Source organism: Stylophora pistillata, chromosome 4 (genome assembly GCF_964205215.1).
Source record: "Stylophora pistillata chromosome 4, jaStyPist1.2, whole genome shotgun sequence".
Classification (NCBI taxonomy): domain Eukaryota; kingdom Metazoa; phylum Cnidaria; class Anthozoa; order Scleractinia; family Pocilloporidae; genus Stylophora; species Stylophora pistillata.
Window position 1 is genome coordinate 19,565,029 of NC_142522.1, and position 13,715 is coordinate 19,578,743.

Sequence of the window (13,715 nt, forward strand, 5' to 3'; positions counted from 1 at the left end):
GAAATAGTGATATTTACGTTTCAATGTTAATTACTCCAAGAGAATATCAGTTGATATTCTCTTGGGGAGGGGTAAAGACTTTGAAAATGAACATAAATTACTGTTTTGATGACTACGAAGTTTAAACAGGTGCATATAAATATTGAAGTGATAAGCTGGATGATACATGCGTCAGTTTTGGACACAATGATTTGCTCCCTTATGATTTGACAGACGTAAGGATGGCTTCACCATTAACAACATTTCATTTTTTAATCACATAAAACAAAGGATAAAACAAATAGATTCCATGTTGCCGTGGGTCTCTACTGTGATAGACCACAGAGGAAGTCAAAATGTGGTAAGAAGTTCAGTGACACGTTCAGCTGCATCTCGTGTGCCACTTTGTTGTTCTTACTACACTTTGATCGCGTCGTGTATGATCGTATACTGATCTTATACACGGTAGCATAGAGTCCGTTTGTTTAAAAAATGATTCTTTCGTGATCGTACCCTTCACTACAAGGAGTCTTCGTGCGAACATCTTTGGTACAGCTGTTCAAACTCTTTACTATTACTGACTCTGCATCATTTAAATTAAAATGTGTTTGATTACTTTTCTATCAATGTCCAATATCTTTAATGAGAAATGAAAAGTCCTCATCGAATATTATAAGTACGCAAGCATTTTTCCGTGAGGAGGAAGGAAGAAAAAATTATTATTTTTGCGTGTGCGTGTGCGTATGCGTGTGTGTGTGCCCCTCCCATAGTAAGTGACTCGCGCTTCGCGCTCGCCTTGTTTGTCTGAAAAAACGCAACAAAAGTTACGCGTGTTCGGCAGGCTATCAACTCTGAAGCTTATAGGACTCTACCAGAAATAGGAATGTTAATTTGACCGAGAAACAGCCGACACAAACTTAAAGACATTTTGGACAAATTGAATGATTAGTATGTGTAATCGAATGGCTACGAGTGAAATTAGGAAATAATTTCACGCGCGTTTTGTCAAAATTCTGATAATTTCCCGAGCCTTTAGGCGAAAGAAATTATCAGAATTTTGACAAAACGCAAGTGAAATTATTTCCTAATTTAACGAGAAAACCATTTGGTTACCTTTTAATATCTTGGTGACAAAGAACATGAAGAAGAATATAGTTTTCATTTAAAACATACATTATTGTTAAAGTTCGTAATTTTCTGAGTTTCTTCACAAAAAATTTCGAATTCTTCGTGCCTGTTAATAATTTTCGGCCGCTTCTTTTAATTTCGTAACTTCTTCAAGGGTCGCCGTAAATTGTCACGCCGTCTGAAATCTCGACGCCATCTTGGCTCTGATCGAGATACAAGAGATGTTACAATGGCAATTTTGTAATTTCACTTGTGAAATTAAAAATTAACGCTGAAATTTCGCGCCAAAATTAAGGAGTAAATTGTCACCTATGATATTCAGTACGAGGAAAAGTTATCATACGCCAAGCACAAGCTATTGATTTTAATATGCTGCATCATTCATGGTGACTACTGAAAAAAGAACTCATCCGCTTTTTTTTCCAATCAATCTTACATTCTTTGAGATAAAGAAGAAGATAAAGCCGTAAGTATAAAGACAAAACTTCAAATTGAAACGCAAAACAATGGTGCCGAATAATTGAAGAGTGTTGAAGACAGGGCTGTATAAGTAAGTAATCTATCATATGTCATCGTTAGTATTATACCTAACACTGTCATTGACGTCATTTACATAGTTTTTAAAACCTTATCAGGTTTTCACTTCAACTTCCTGACATTAAGATATTGAGTTCGTGTTTTGTTTAGGGCGGTTATTTTCATTTCAGTTGAGTTGTGTTTGATGTGTTTCACAATTTTGTATCCATAACGTCCTGTTCAAATGCCAGTTCAAGACTAAATTCAGTCGTTTCGTGCTTCTCTTTCGTTCTTCTAGTAAGCTTTGTGTTTACAGTTGCCCGTACATTTTTCCCTGTACAACATAAAGCCAGTGCTTGCCGAAACTCGGCAATTCTTAATGAACGATTTGATTGATAAAAGGGTTGAAGTAGTTGTCGCAGGCCTCTCTGTTTCTTTTCTTTTTTTTTTTTTTCAAGTTTTCTCAACGTACATTCTTTGAGATAATTAAATGCAGAAAGCCGTAAGTATGAAGACGACGCCGTCTCTTCTATGTCTTTAATTGAAATGTTGAAGAATCGTGCCTAATTAAATGTCTCATTTATTTGAAGAGTATAAGGAACAGAGCTCTATAAATAAGTTACGTACGAGATTTATTCTCGTTACCATCGAAGCTTCACTATCATTGTCGTTTTCATAACGTTAGACGTATTATTAGCTTTTCACTTCAACTTCCAGACATTAAAATATTCAAGGTAATTTGGTTATATCAACTAAGTTGAAATTGTAAATTGGCTACAGAGTTAAAAAGCTGACGTTTCGAGGGTTAGCCCTTGGTTAGAGCAAATGGAGGAATTGTGGGTTGTGTGTGGGTTTATATGCGTGGCTTTAGCGTAGCTCCACTTTCTGCATATATTAACCCTTTACGGTGGCCAATTAGTTGATATACCAAATTACCTTGTTACCCCCACCGACGCAGCACCACAGTTTCCTTTAAGAACTCAACTTGCTTATTTTTTAAAACATTAAGCTCGTGTTTTGCTCGTTTACTAAGGGTTATTTTTATTTCAATCTAGTTTCTCGTGTTGAATGATGCATTTTACAGTTTGGTATCCATAACATCTTGTTCAAATGCCAGTTCATGAATAAACTCAGTCGTTTTGTACTTCTCTTTCCTTCTTTTAGTAAGCTTTGTGTTGGCAGGTGTCTGTACATGTCTTCGTGTACAACATAAAGCCAGCGCTCGCCGAAACTCGGCAATTCTTAATGCATAAACAATTGGATTGATAAAAGAGTTGAAGTAGTTGACAAGGTTCACCATATAATCAATTTGTCTTGGTATATGGAAAAACCAAACATATATTAAGAGGTTTAATAAAAGTAACGGCAACCAAGCTAGTAAAGTAAGGCCAGATACAAATAACAAAGTCTTTGTTAAGCGTTTGTTTTGTAAGTCTCTGCTTTGTTGATATGAAGCGGCCACAGTTCCAGTTTGAAACCTTTTCCAAATACCAATATTACAGCCACATGTGATTAAAATGAGTACCAAAGTATATGGCCCCCAAATAAACATTGTGTGCTTGTAAGAAAATAGAAGGTTTGAACCGGTCCAGATGGCAGAAATAAGGAGAGCAAGTACCCACACTAACAAAATGCCAATGTGGTATGCTTGGGTCGATAACGTTCGATGCTTAAACGGCCAACGAATGGCGTAAAATCTTTCACACGATATGAACACTGCAGAAACAAGAGAGGCCTGCGATAAGGCTGTATCAACGATCATGTAGAAAATTGACAAAGGCTTGTTGGTCCATATGCTTCCAACCGAGCTGGTCCATAAGCGCAAGTTATACCCGACATCGTAAATGTATACAGGTAGACTGAAAGCTCCTAGGAACAGATCAGCGAACGCCATGTTGACCACCAGAAACAAATATTTCTTGCGGATATTTTTGTTCTTCGCAAAAAGAATTAAGGTCAACAAGTTTCCGACGAAAACTAGAATGAATGTCAGCGATAAAGCGCTACACAATGCAATGCCTTCTGCTTGGGAGCGATCGTTCTTTGTATCGTTTCGTGGGCTGACACTGGCTGAAGACGTATAACCGGTCATTTTGGGATGATACTGAGTTTACGAGAAAGAAAACTAGCAGCAACGAATGTTGTGTTCCTCTTTACTGTTCACTGACCAATTACGAATGCAGACACTCCCCTCTGACAGAGATCGCTCATTCAATCTCGGGGGAGAAGGTTAAGCCTGGTTCACATATGATGGTAGCCGATTACAGCGATCTGTGACAACCGAGTCCATGGTTTACCATTCAGCGGCAATACAATGTAACTCCAGTCAATCAACATAAACGCAAAGGACGCTGAACCGTTTTAACAGGTGTTAACATTCTGCTTCTGTTGTCTTTACTTAAACGGAGAATGGCTGCCAGATCAAAGAAGAAACGTCGCTTCTCGGTGCAGAAAGTCTTAAAAAAGAGAGAATTCTCTGCTAAAGCGATTGAACAAACAATCGTATTTCTAATTTCTTCCATAAACTGTTCGGTGTCAATTTCACCTTCCATCTTGTCAAAACACACGCACGTGTAAAAGTTGATAAACAACTGGTTGTCATGGTATCATGCGCTTGCATTGCGGCATTATTGGACACATTCCAATCGCATTATCGCAGAACTTTGTTTACATATAATCGCACTCGATCGCAACCGATCGCACGAATAGAACATGGCTCTATTCCTGCAATCGCCAGCGATCGCGATCGCACTCGATCGCACACGATCGCAGAGCTGCTCACATATAATCGCAGACGATCGCTGGCGAGCGAGTGGATCGCCTGCGATCGTCTGCGATCATATGCGAACCAGGCTTTATTTTCTCTTATCTTTCTCTTTTCGTTTGTAAATACTATTTATTACTTTAAAGCCTGGTTCACATATGATCGCAGACGATCGCAGGCGATCGCTAGCGATCGCCTGCGATTATATGTGAACAGCTCTGCGATCGTGTGCGATCGAGTGCGATCGCGATCGCAGGAATAGAACCATGTTCTATTCGTGCGATCGGTTGTGATCGTCTGCGATCGAGTGCAATCATATGTGAACAAAGTTCTGCGATAATGCGATTGGAATGTGTCCAATAATGCTATGCAAGCGGCATCATACCATGACAACCAGTGGTTTATCAACTTTTACACGTGTGTGTGTGTGTTTTGACAAGATGGAAGGTGAAATTGACACGGAACAGTTTATGAAAAGAATTAGAAAATACGATTGTTTGTTCAATCGCTTTAGCAAAGAATTATCTGTTTCTTAAGACTTTCTGCACCAAGAAGCGACGTTTCTTCTTTGATCTGGCAGCGATTCTCCGTTTAAGTAAAGACAACAGAAGCAGAATGTTGACACCTATTAAAAGTTCAGCGTCCTTTGCGTTTATGTTGGTTGACTGGAGTTACATTGTATTGCCGCTGAATAGTAAACCATGGACTCGGTTGCCACAGATCGCTGCAATCGGCTGCGATCATATGTGAACATGCGATTCGCGATCTTCGGTTGAGTGGTTTCAGCGATCGTGCGATCGTCTGCGATTATATGTGAACCAGGCTTAAAGTGCCGATAAGTGATTAGCTGTGGTGAAAATTTGAGAGCCGTTATATCCATAAAAAATATTATGTTTAAACAACGCGAGATACGATCAAACAAATGAATACATAATTTGGGAGCTTTAGCAACGAGAGCGGCAACGGCAACGAGAACGGCAGAAAACAACAGGCTTAATGTGCAAAAACAATCGCCCTGCACGTGCGTTTAACATTTTGGTACATTTCTTTGCCGTTCTCGGCAAAACTGACAACGTGAAATAACCAAATTTTAGGTTTTATCGAGAACGTGAGCGCATGACGGTTAATTTTTCTTTCTTCTTCCTTACTTTAACGCCGTTCGTAGTGATATAGCCGGTCCCTGAATAGTTCGCCACCATTTTCCAAGTGAAACAAATCGGAATAATCTCGAAACGGTTACAAAAACGAAAGTGAGATTTCGACTCGATGTTTTCATTGCCGTCGCCGTCGCCGTCGTCGTTGCTAAAGCTCCCTAATAAGGAAATAGGGACCTTAAGCAGTCAGGACGGCAACGCCAAGGAAGACTTCGATTAAAAAATGAATTTCCACTCTTAGTTAGAATTTCAAAAATAGCTGCATGAGCTTATTGTCTCATACGGCGCCTCGGCTCAACTTCAGTATGACGTATTAAAGTAGCGTTGAGTTCCAAATGGAAATTAAAATATTTGCCGTCGCGGTTTCGGCTCGCAGACGACGCAAATTTTGGCGATTTCACGTTGTTGTTTTGCATAGGACGGCTAAGAAGTGTACAAAGTTTCAAAATGCACGTGCTGAGCTATTGTTCTGCCAATTAGATCTCTTGGTTTTCTACGTCCTCGTTGCCGTCGCCGTCGTGGTTGCTTAAGGTCCCTAATGAGAAGTCGGAGAGCGAACTCTTCAGTTGGTGTGGACGGGAACATGCTAAAAGTTACGTACAGGTTTTCATATCGCTTGATACACTGATTCAGTGGTTTCAATCATGATAAGCCGATTATCGGTGGTCTCGCCGTCTGTTCAGCCTGCGAACAAGGCTGGATCATGTATCTTATGGAGGGCCTCGACGGATGTATCGGTCGATATATCGACCGATACATCGGTCGATGCTCGGCCGAGTATCTGTCGAAACTCGATTGAGTACAGGTCGATATATCGGTCGATACATCGGTCGATGCTCGGCCGAGTATCTGTCGATACTCGATTGAGTACAGGTCGATATATCAGTCGAGTATCGACGATATTTCGGTCGGCAGACAGATGTTTCGGTGGATAGGTATAGGTTCATACAATTCGGCGAATACACACCAACACCATACAAGGTTGACTGTATATCTCTAAATCTGCCAACATGCCGAGATAGTAGTGCACATCAGGGATACCTCACCGAGTATCGGTAGTTTATGGGGAAAGAAAACGCGAGAAACCCTAATGGCCCACAGCAATCGATTAACGCTGTTGTGGAAGGATCAGTTTTTAATTTTTTTTTGTGGAAAATTAACAAAATAAAATAGAAAAAACAATCTCTCATTTTCGTTTATTTTTTACTCTTCAGCAAACTTAATTAACAATGAATAAAGGCTGATAGTTTCGAAAGAAACTGTTTGGGGCTGCGTCGGTGGGAGTAACGAAATAATTTGGATATATCAACAAAGTTGAAATGGTAAATTAGCCACCGTAATGATTACAAAAGCTGACGTTTCGAGCGTTAGCCCTTCGTCGGAGCGAATGACGAAGGGCTAACGCTCGAAACGTCAGCTTTTGTAATCATTACGGTGGCTAATTTACCATTTCAACTTTGTTGATATATCCAAATTATTTAATTAACGATGGACAATTAACAAAATAAAATAGAAAAAACAAAATCTGACTTTGTTTTATTTTTACTCTTCAGCAAACTTAATTAACACACAAACTATGAAATAATGTACTATAAATCTTAGTGCATACTTATTGCTTATAATATTTCGTAGCAATCTGACCGTCATCATCCTAAGGAAAGGCATAAACAATAAGATTATGCTGATTTTGTTGTACGGTTTGCTATTGTTTTCACCCATGGTACCCTCTCAACGCAATGAGGGAAATAGAAAGGAGAAATTTATTTTTACTAGACAATAATGTATGACAATTGCAACTGATTCCGGCAAGTGAATCAGTGACCTGGTGAATTACTCCATAACCTAGAACTGCTCTTTGAAAACTGAACATCCTGTTGCTTGAAAGTTGAAAGTTGCCTGGTCCTTTAATTTGAAATTTAGAACTGTGCCATAAATCCTATTACTTTCAGCTGGAAATTTAGATATACGAAAAAAGAAGTTTTTTACTTATTGTACATCTGATCACGTTGGTTTGTAACGACTCCAAGGAAATGAGCGGCCCATTTCCTTGAATTTATTACAAATCAACGTGATCAGATGGACAACTGAATAATGATACTTTTCAGTTGGGCTACATATGAACAGAAATTAACGGTGCTAGGTCATGCTAAGAAGTTGTTTTATAATGGAAACAATATTTGAAATTTGCCAGAAACCGATTATACCACAGTTAATTTGTTAGTAAATAGGATCTAAGAAAAGAAAAGTAAGAAAAAAAGTTTTTCAAGGAAAGATTTACGTATTTCCCGTCTAAACATAGGTTAATGTTAAGCTGACGTCTAGGGTAGAGACAAACAACAGGCATGACCACGTGACAATTTTGTTCTTCTTTGTCTTTTAACGTAAAGAGGATTAGGTTTCAGGATGATGGAAAACGTGACTGGGATTTTTTGTTGTGATGCATCAGTCGTGTGCTATCATATTATTTTCTTTTCAACATTTAACATTTGCCGCGTGTTAACTATTTACGGAAAATATTGGGAAAAAAATGTCAGCGAAAAGTGCTTTTTAAATTAACATTGTAACGCAAATTATCACAGTATAGTGGACATATGTACGCGAAGCAGCTAAATAGCCTTTTTTCGTTTGACGTAAACATCCAACTCAACCAGTCTAACATTAACGAAACCAAAAGCAAATGTTACAGCTTATTTGATCTAAACTGCTATGTGGTAAAGAACACAAGAAACTACCGGTTTTAAGGTCGTCTCAACTAATCTTTTGTATTGTAAAAATCCTCTTCGGGGTAGAAAGGCAGCAGTTTGCCTTATCCTTTCATCTTATTAGCTTGAGCCCGATACTCTTTCAAGGCTAACCGACAACGCTTTTCAATGCATTAAACCGACGCTTTTTCGCTTTTTCCCGATTCCTGCTGTACAACTGTTTTGTACTTGTCAGGGTTAATTATCTTTAACTCACATATTCCTATGTAGTCTCTTAAAGTGTTCCTAGGCACACCATATTCCCTCATTGCCTTGGCAAGGGAGCACTTCTTCTTTGCCAGGAAGTCCAGGACACCCTCATACCTTTCCTGGACGCCACTAAGGTTGAGGCCTGTAATTAGTCCTTAGAAACATAATGACATTAAATTAGTGGTGGTGGCTTGCTACAGTCTTGAGGGGTTACGGACCTAAGAAGGGTCCGATTTTTAAACTCTTTAGTACACTTCAAATACGATATTCTACGGCCAAAACCTCACGGATATGCGACATTTGCGACAATACAGAGGTTAATAAATAGCCAAACTAAACTGCTGAGTGTTTAAGGGGACTGAGCCCTAACACTCCTAACAGTTTCAACAGCTTTTAACTCAAAATCTGCAGTATGAGCCAACTTCAAGGATGCCTTCCGGGAAAATATTCTGTGCGCGCTACTTTAAAGAAAACCACGGTAACATATATATCATTGTAAAGCTAATAAATTGTTAAATCCGAAAATATCAATATATTTTAACATTTTTGTTTTGGTAGGCATTTGCCAGCCTTAAAGCGCAAAGCTAACCGGGCAAGGGGAAAAGAGAAATGGTAGCGGAGTAGCCTTTGAACAGGCCTAGTCGGCAACCGGGTCGGAGCCCAGCGTTCGGATATCTGTACAGGGGCGGATCTAGGGGGAGGGTGTAGGGGGCGTGACCTGCGGCTTTCTAATACAACTGGTGTTTATGTCCAATCACTAGTCAGTTTCGCCATTCCTTAGTGGTGCACTCCCTCCTAGAAAAAAATCCTGGATCCGCTAATAGCAATTTCCTATAAGAATATTTTCAGGAATTCATGTGGAGACGTTGGTATGGAGAACTACATTCAAATGGCTGCTTTTTAAGAATCTTACAGGACATCGCTGAACAATATCCCCTGTAATTAAGGTCGAAATAATCTAGCACAATTCTTTGTGTATAATGGAAGTATACCTTGCCTCCTTGCTTTTAGTGCACCGATAAAGTGTCGATATCGGCAGGTATCATGCGTAAAAAAAATTAAGGTTTGAACCCTATTAGAAACTAGCCCATTTTTCACCTTTTCAGACAACTGTCCCACGCTTGTCACGCACTATCGTAAACTGCAGCTTATAAGCTTCGTAAAGGTTTTTTGATTGGCTTATAAATGGGAGGGGGAGGGGCGTATATAATAAAAAAAATTTTCCAATTGAGCTACGGCAGTGTTCCTCTAAATGCGTTTTTATTTTCTAGTTTTAATTCAGGACTTTCGCGACCAAAATGTTCCTACGTTCAGATTGTTTTAAAACTTGTCATGCAGTAAGGTAAAGATCAATTCAACTTTTGGCGAGAAGGAAAAACAAGGAGTGTCATCTTGCTCGTTTCCGAGAAAAGACGCATTGAAGCCCATGCGTTGTTAGAAACTTTCGTTATTTTGAGACGATGTTAGCTTACAACTATCAGCAATTAAAGAAACTATACAGTAGTGGAATTTAGATCAGGTTAACGTTCTCATTTCAACAGAACTAAGTCTATTATCTAAACTTTTGCAGCTGATATCGTTCCTTCGAGGTAAAATACTCCTGGAAAAAGAATACATACTAGTCTTGCCCGTCCACAATCGAAGAAAACTTAGGTCGCACGAGAGTAGAAAAGGGAAATATTTGTAACTTCTCAAGTACAGATTTTTTCGGTTTTAGTTTTGTTTTTACTTTGATTTTTTTTTTCTTTTTACGGGAGAACATCAAGATAAGATAAGAAAATATGGAGTTACCGACCATTTAAGAGAGTGACCTGCAGGTGACGTTAATGCAAGCGGTAACAAACCCTATGCTCCGTAGTATTTCTTTCTTAGCGCGCGCGCTTGATGTATGGTGTGGTGAGAAGTTGTGATATCAATTACGTGCTCAGTGAGGATGCGCGGAAACAATGGCGCGAACTTCCTTAACATAAATAAAACTAGGAATAGTAATGACCTTATTTTAGAAAATGTTAACTTAGAATGCACCAAGCGCCCTTTTTTTTTTTACAAAGGTTAATTTATTTTTTAGAATTCCTTTTAATGTAATATAACTTAATTTTCGAGTAACTTGCAATTGTTTGAATAATTCTTTTAATGTAACTTTTTACTAGCCTTTTACAATTTATCTTTTACATAGGACCTGCATCGATAGAAGTGTTTTCTTTAAAATTGATGCAGCAATCATGTATAATAGCTGATTCCTCTAAATTCTTTCTGTTTGAACTGAGTAGTACCGTGTTCTTCGAGAGTGCTTATTATTTAGGAAACAAGGAAAACTAGAGAGAGGCTTACATCGGGGGGGGGGGATAGGGGGGGCGTTGTAATCGAATGAATTTTTCTGCCTACAAGTAGGTGGGTCTATAACCGGGGAGGGGTTATAAGCGGGGGGCGTTCTTATAAATAGTGGTTTACGTTTTATTAAAATTACATTGCTAATATGTATGGTCTAAATGCCAGTTTCATACAATACAGGGGAGGATCCAGGAGTTCTTGAAAGGGGGGTTGTCGGATACGGGGCCATGCCCCCCGTAAAAATTATCCGGATTTTACCCTCTACAACGTAACTTGAAAATCAGTCGATTGGTGGAAGTGAACCAACTACGTATAAAACAATTTTATCATATTATTTTTATGAAGAGTTAAACAAATAACAAGAAAATACTGTTCAAAGAGGGGGTTGCAACGCCCTCAACCCCTCACCTAGATCCGCCTCAGTATTATCTTCTCATTATAACCTAGGTAGCCTTATTTTGACAATCAAGGAACTCTTTAGCTTTTGCCTAACGCTTGCTGTTATTGTTGTTGTTGAAAACGTTTTATTTTCTATGATAAGCAAACATTAAAGTACCGGCAAAATACGAGTTACTTCAGAAAATTTTTAACCTAACTCAATATTTCACCTACTTCAATTAAACTGGTGAAATGTACATCAATTAATTCTAAAGGGTTACTGCACCGAGTATATAGAGAACTTAAAAGAGCAAATGAGACTGGCACTAGTCCGAGAATGATGCATTGGATGGAGACAAAACGGTACCAATGAGCATTCAGATATTTGTTGAACTAATGAACTATTTGAACTAATGTTCTTAATGGACGTTTAAGCTAACAAGATATTGATCGAGTATCGACCGATACTTGACCGACAGTCGACCGATATAGAACCGATAGTTGACCGATATACCACTGACAGTATCGCGGTCGATATGTCGACCGACACCACGAGTATCATTAAGTGGACTATCGGTCGATACATCTGTCGATACTCGACCGATATATCAACCTGTACTCGATCGAGTATCGACCGATACTCGGCCGAGCATCGACCGCTGTATCGACCGATATATCGGTCGATATATCGACCGATACATCGGTCGAGGCCCCCCATAAGGTCTTGTCTCTCATATAACGGGTTCTGAAATAATTAATAATTAACAGATGGATGTAACAGAAAGGTAAAGTGAAGGGGTACAGAGGCTCAGTGAACAGTGAGCTCAGGGGACCAGAGGAATAGTGGGCACAGAGGAACAGTGGTCACAGAGGACCAGAGGAACAGTTGGAACAGAGGAACAGTGGGCACAGAGGACCAGAGGAACAGTTGGAACAGAGGAACAGTGGGCACAGAGGACCAGAGGAACACTGGGTACAGAATACCAAAGGAAAAGTGGGTACAGAGGACCAGAGGAACCTTGGGAGGAGAGGAATGGGAGAACAGTGGGAAACATGGGGAAAAAAGGATCGGAAAGAAGCCCCGATTATTAAGTTGCGAAGTTTGATATATTTAGTTATTTGCCATGTTGTGGTTTAAGTTTTATTTTGTGAGCACAGTAAATTGTAAGAGCTATTCTCAGGTTAAATAAACTTGAATGAATTTTTATCCATTCATGTTTGAGTACATCATAGTTTTTTATAAAAATTCAATTAAAGAATTGCGGCTAACATAACTACTTTAAAAACTTCTCAAGTTTCATGAAAAAATTATCTAGAGCTTGTAGTATATAATAGCTTAATCTAGCAACAAGATCTATTCATTAGATCAACAGTGACAAAAATTCAACAAAGCATACAAAAATTTATAGTATTCCTCAGCACCTTTGATGGTATTCACTTCTTTGAGGAACATAGCCCAATTTGTGTCTTGAGTAACGCCGCCATAATGGCTGCGCCGTGACTGTGAGCTGCAATGGCTCGCTTGATTTGTTCATTTGATTTTTTTCTGAACAGTAACGGCTTAGGCTCTAGGGTGCAACTGATAGATTGAAGACTATTGTAGTGAATCAGCAGAGAGGAAGTATTCAGTTCCTTCCCGCTTGCAAGGGACAGTTGTATAAGTTTTTCCACGACAAAGAACTCCTCCCTCGTCAGTACTCCCTCTCGTGGCGGTTCTCCTTTCATATGGAGGTAGGCTTGCGCGGTATGCTTTTTCAAGTTTTGAAAATCATACTTTCGCCGTTGGCGTGGTGCGCCGCACTCAATACTTTCACCTTCCAATTGACGTTGTGCAAATGGATTTGAACAACAGCGGCATCTGCAACTTCCGGAGCAACTTACTCGAGCTTTGAAACACTTGCACCTGCTTGAGTATGAGCCAATAATGTTATTCCAAATATTTTCTACTGACCCTTGGCCTTTCCTGCTGACTCCACAGGAGCAAAACATCTTAGCTCGTTTTTCTTTCTTCTTTATCTCTTCGCCTATCTTTTCTTCTGGCTCCGAGAGATAATTCAGTTTCTGGACAGACGTAGTCGTAGTCCCCACAACCAGCAGCATTAAATAATATAAACAAGGCAGGCAAATCATGTAACTGTTGACGTGGCAGTATAGGAACAGTTGGGAAGTTTTCTAGAGATGAAAAGATCACAGTTGGCATTTTTAAGACGTTAGCCATGGCTAGAACCATAAGATTTCCCAGCTCTCCAGTAAAATAACCACGATGGGAAAACCGCTCAACTTCGTTTTCAAAATTGTCAGTGGTTAGGAAGTTTTCATAGTGTTGCTTGTTCTCTCCTGACCACTCTGAAACGGTTAATTCTCTTAGTTTGGTGACTAAACTGTCTTCGCTCTGTTTGAAAAGACCGAGATTAGTTAAATGCTCAACCACTTGACAATGTATTTCTCCTGTCCTTGTAATGCGAATAATGTTCCTTGCCACAGCTCGAAAACAACAATCTCCATCTTTGGGAA

The 13,715-nt window shown here is 39.3% G+C and overlaps 1 protein-coding gene and 1 long non-coding RNA gene across 2 annotated transcripts; one reads left to right on the plus strand and one right to left on the minus strand.

Annotated features, from left to right (window-relative positions):
* The first annotated feature begins 1,320 nt into the window (after positions 1–1,320).
* Positions 1,321–12,412, plus strand: LOC148732761 (uncharacterized). Its single transcript, XR_016000816.1, has 2 exons — positions 1,321–1,657; positions 11,970–12,412. It is a non-coding gene; the product is annotated as an uncharacterized LOC148732761 (long non-coding RNA).
* Positions 2,055–3,895, minus strand: LOC148732762 (beta-2 adrenergic receptor-like). Its single transcript, XM_088759091.1, has one exon. It carries the CDS (start codon positions 3,713–3,715, stop codon positions 2,702–2,704), a length of 1,014 nt encoding a protein of 337 aa, XP_088615217.1. The 5' UTR covers positions 3,716–3,895; the 3' UTR covers positions 2,055–2,701.
* Positions 12,413–13,715: the final 1,303 nt, after the last annotated feature.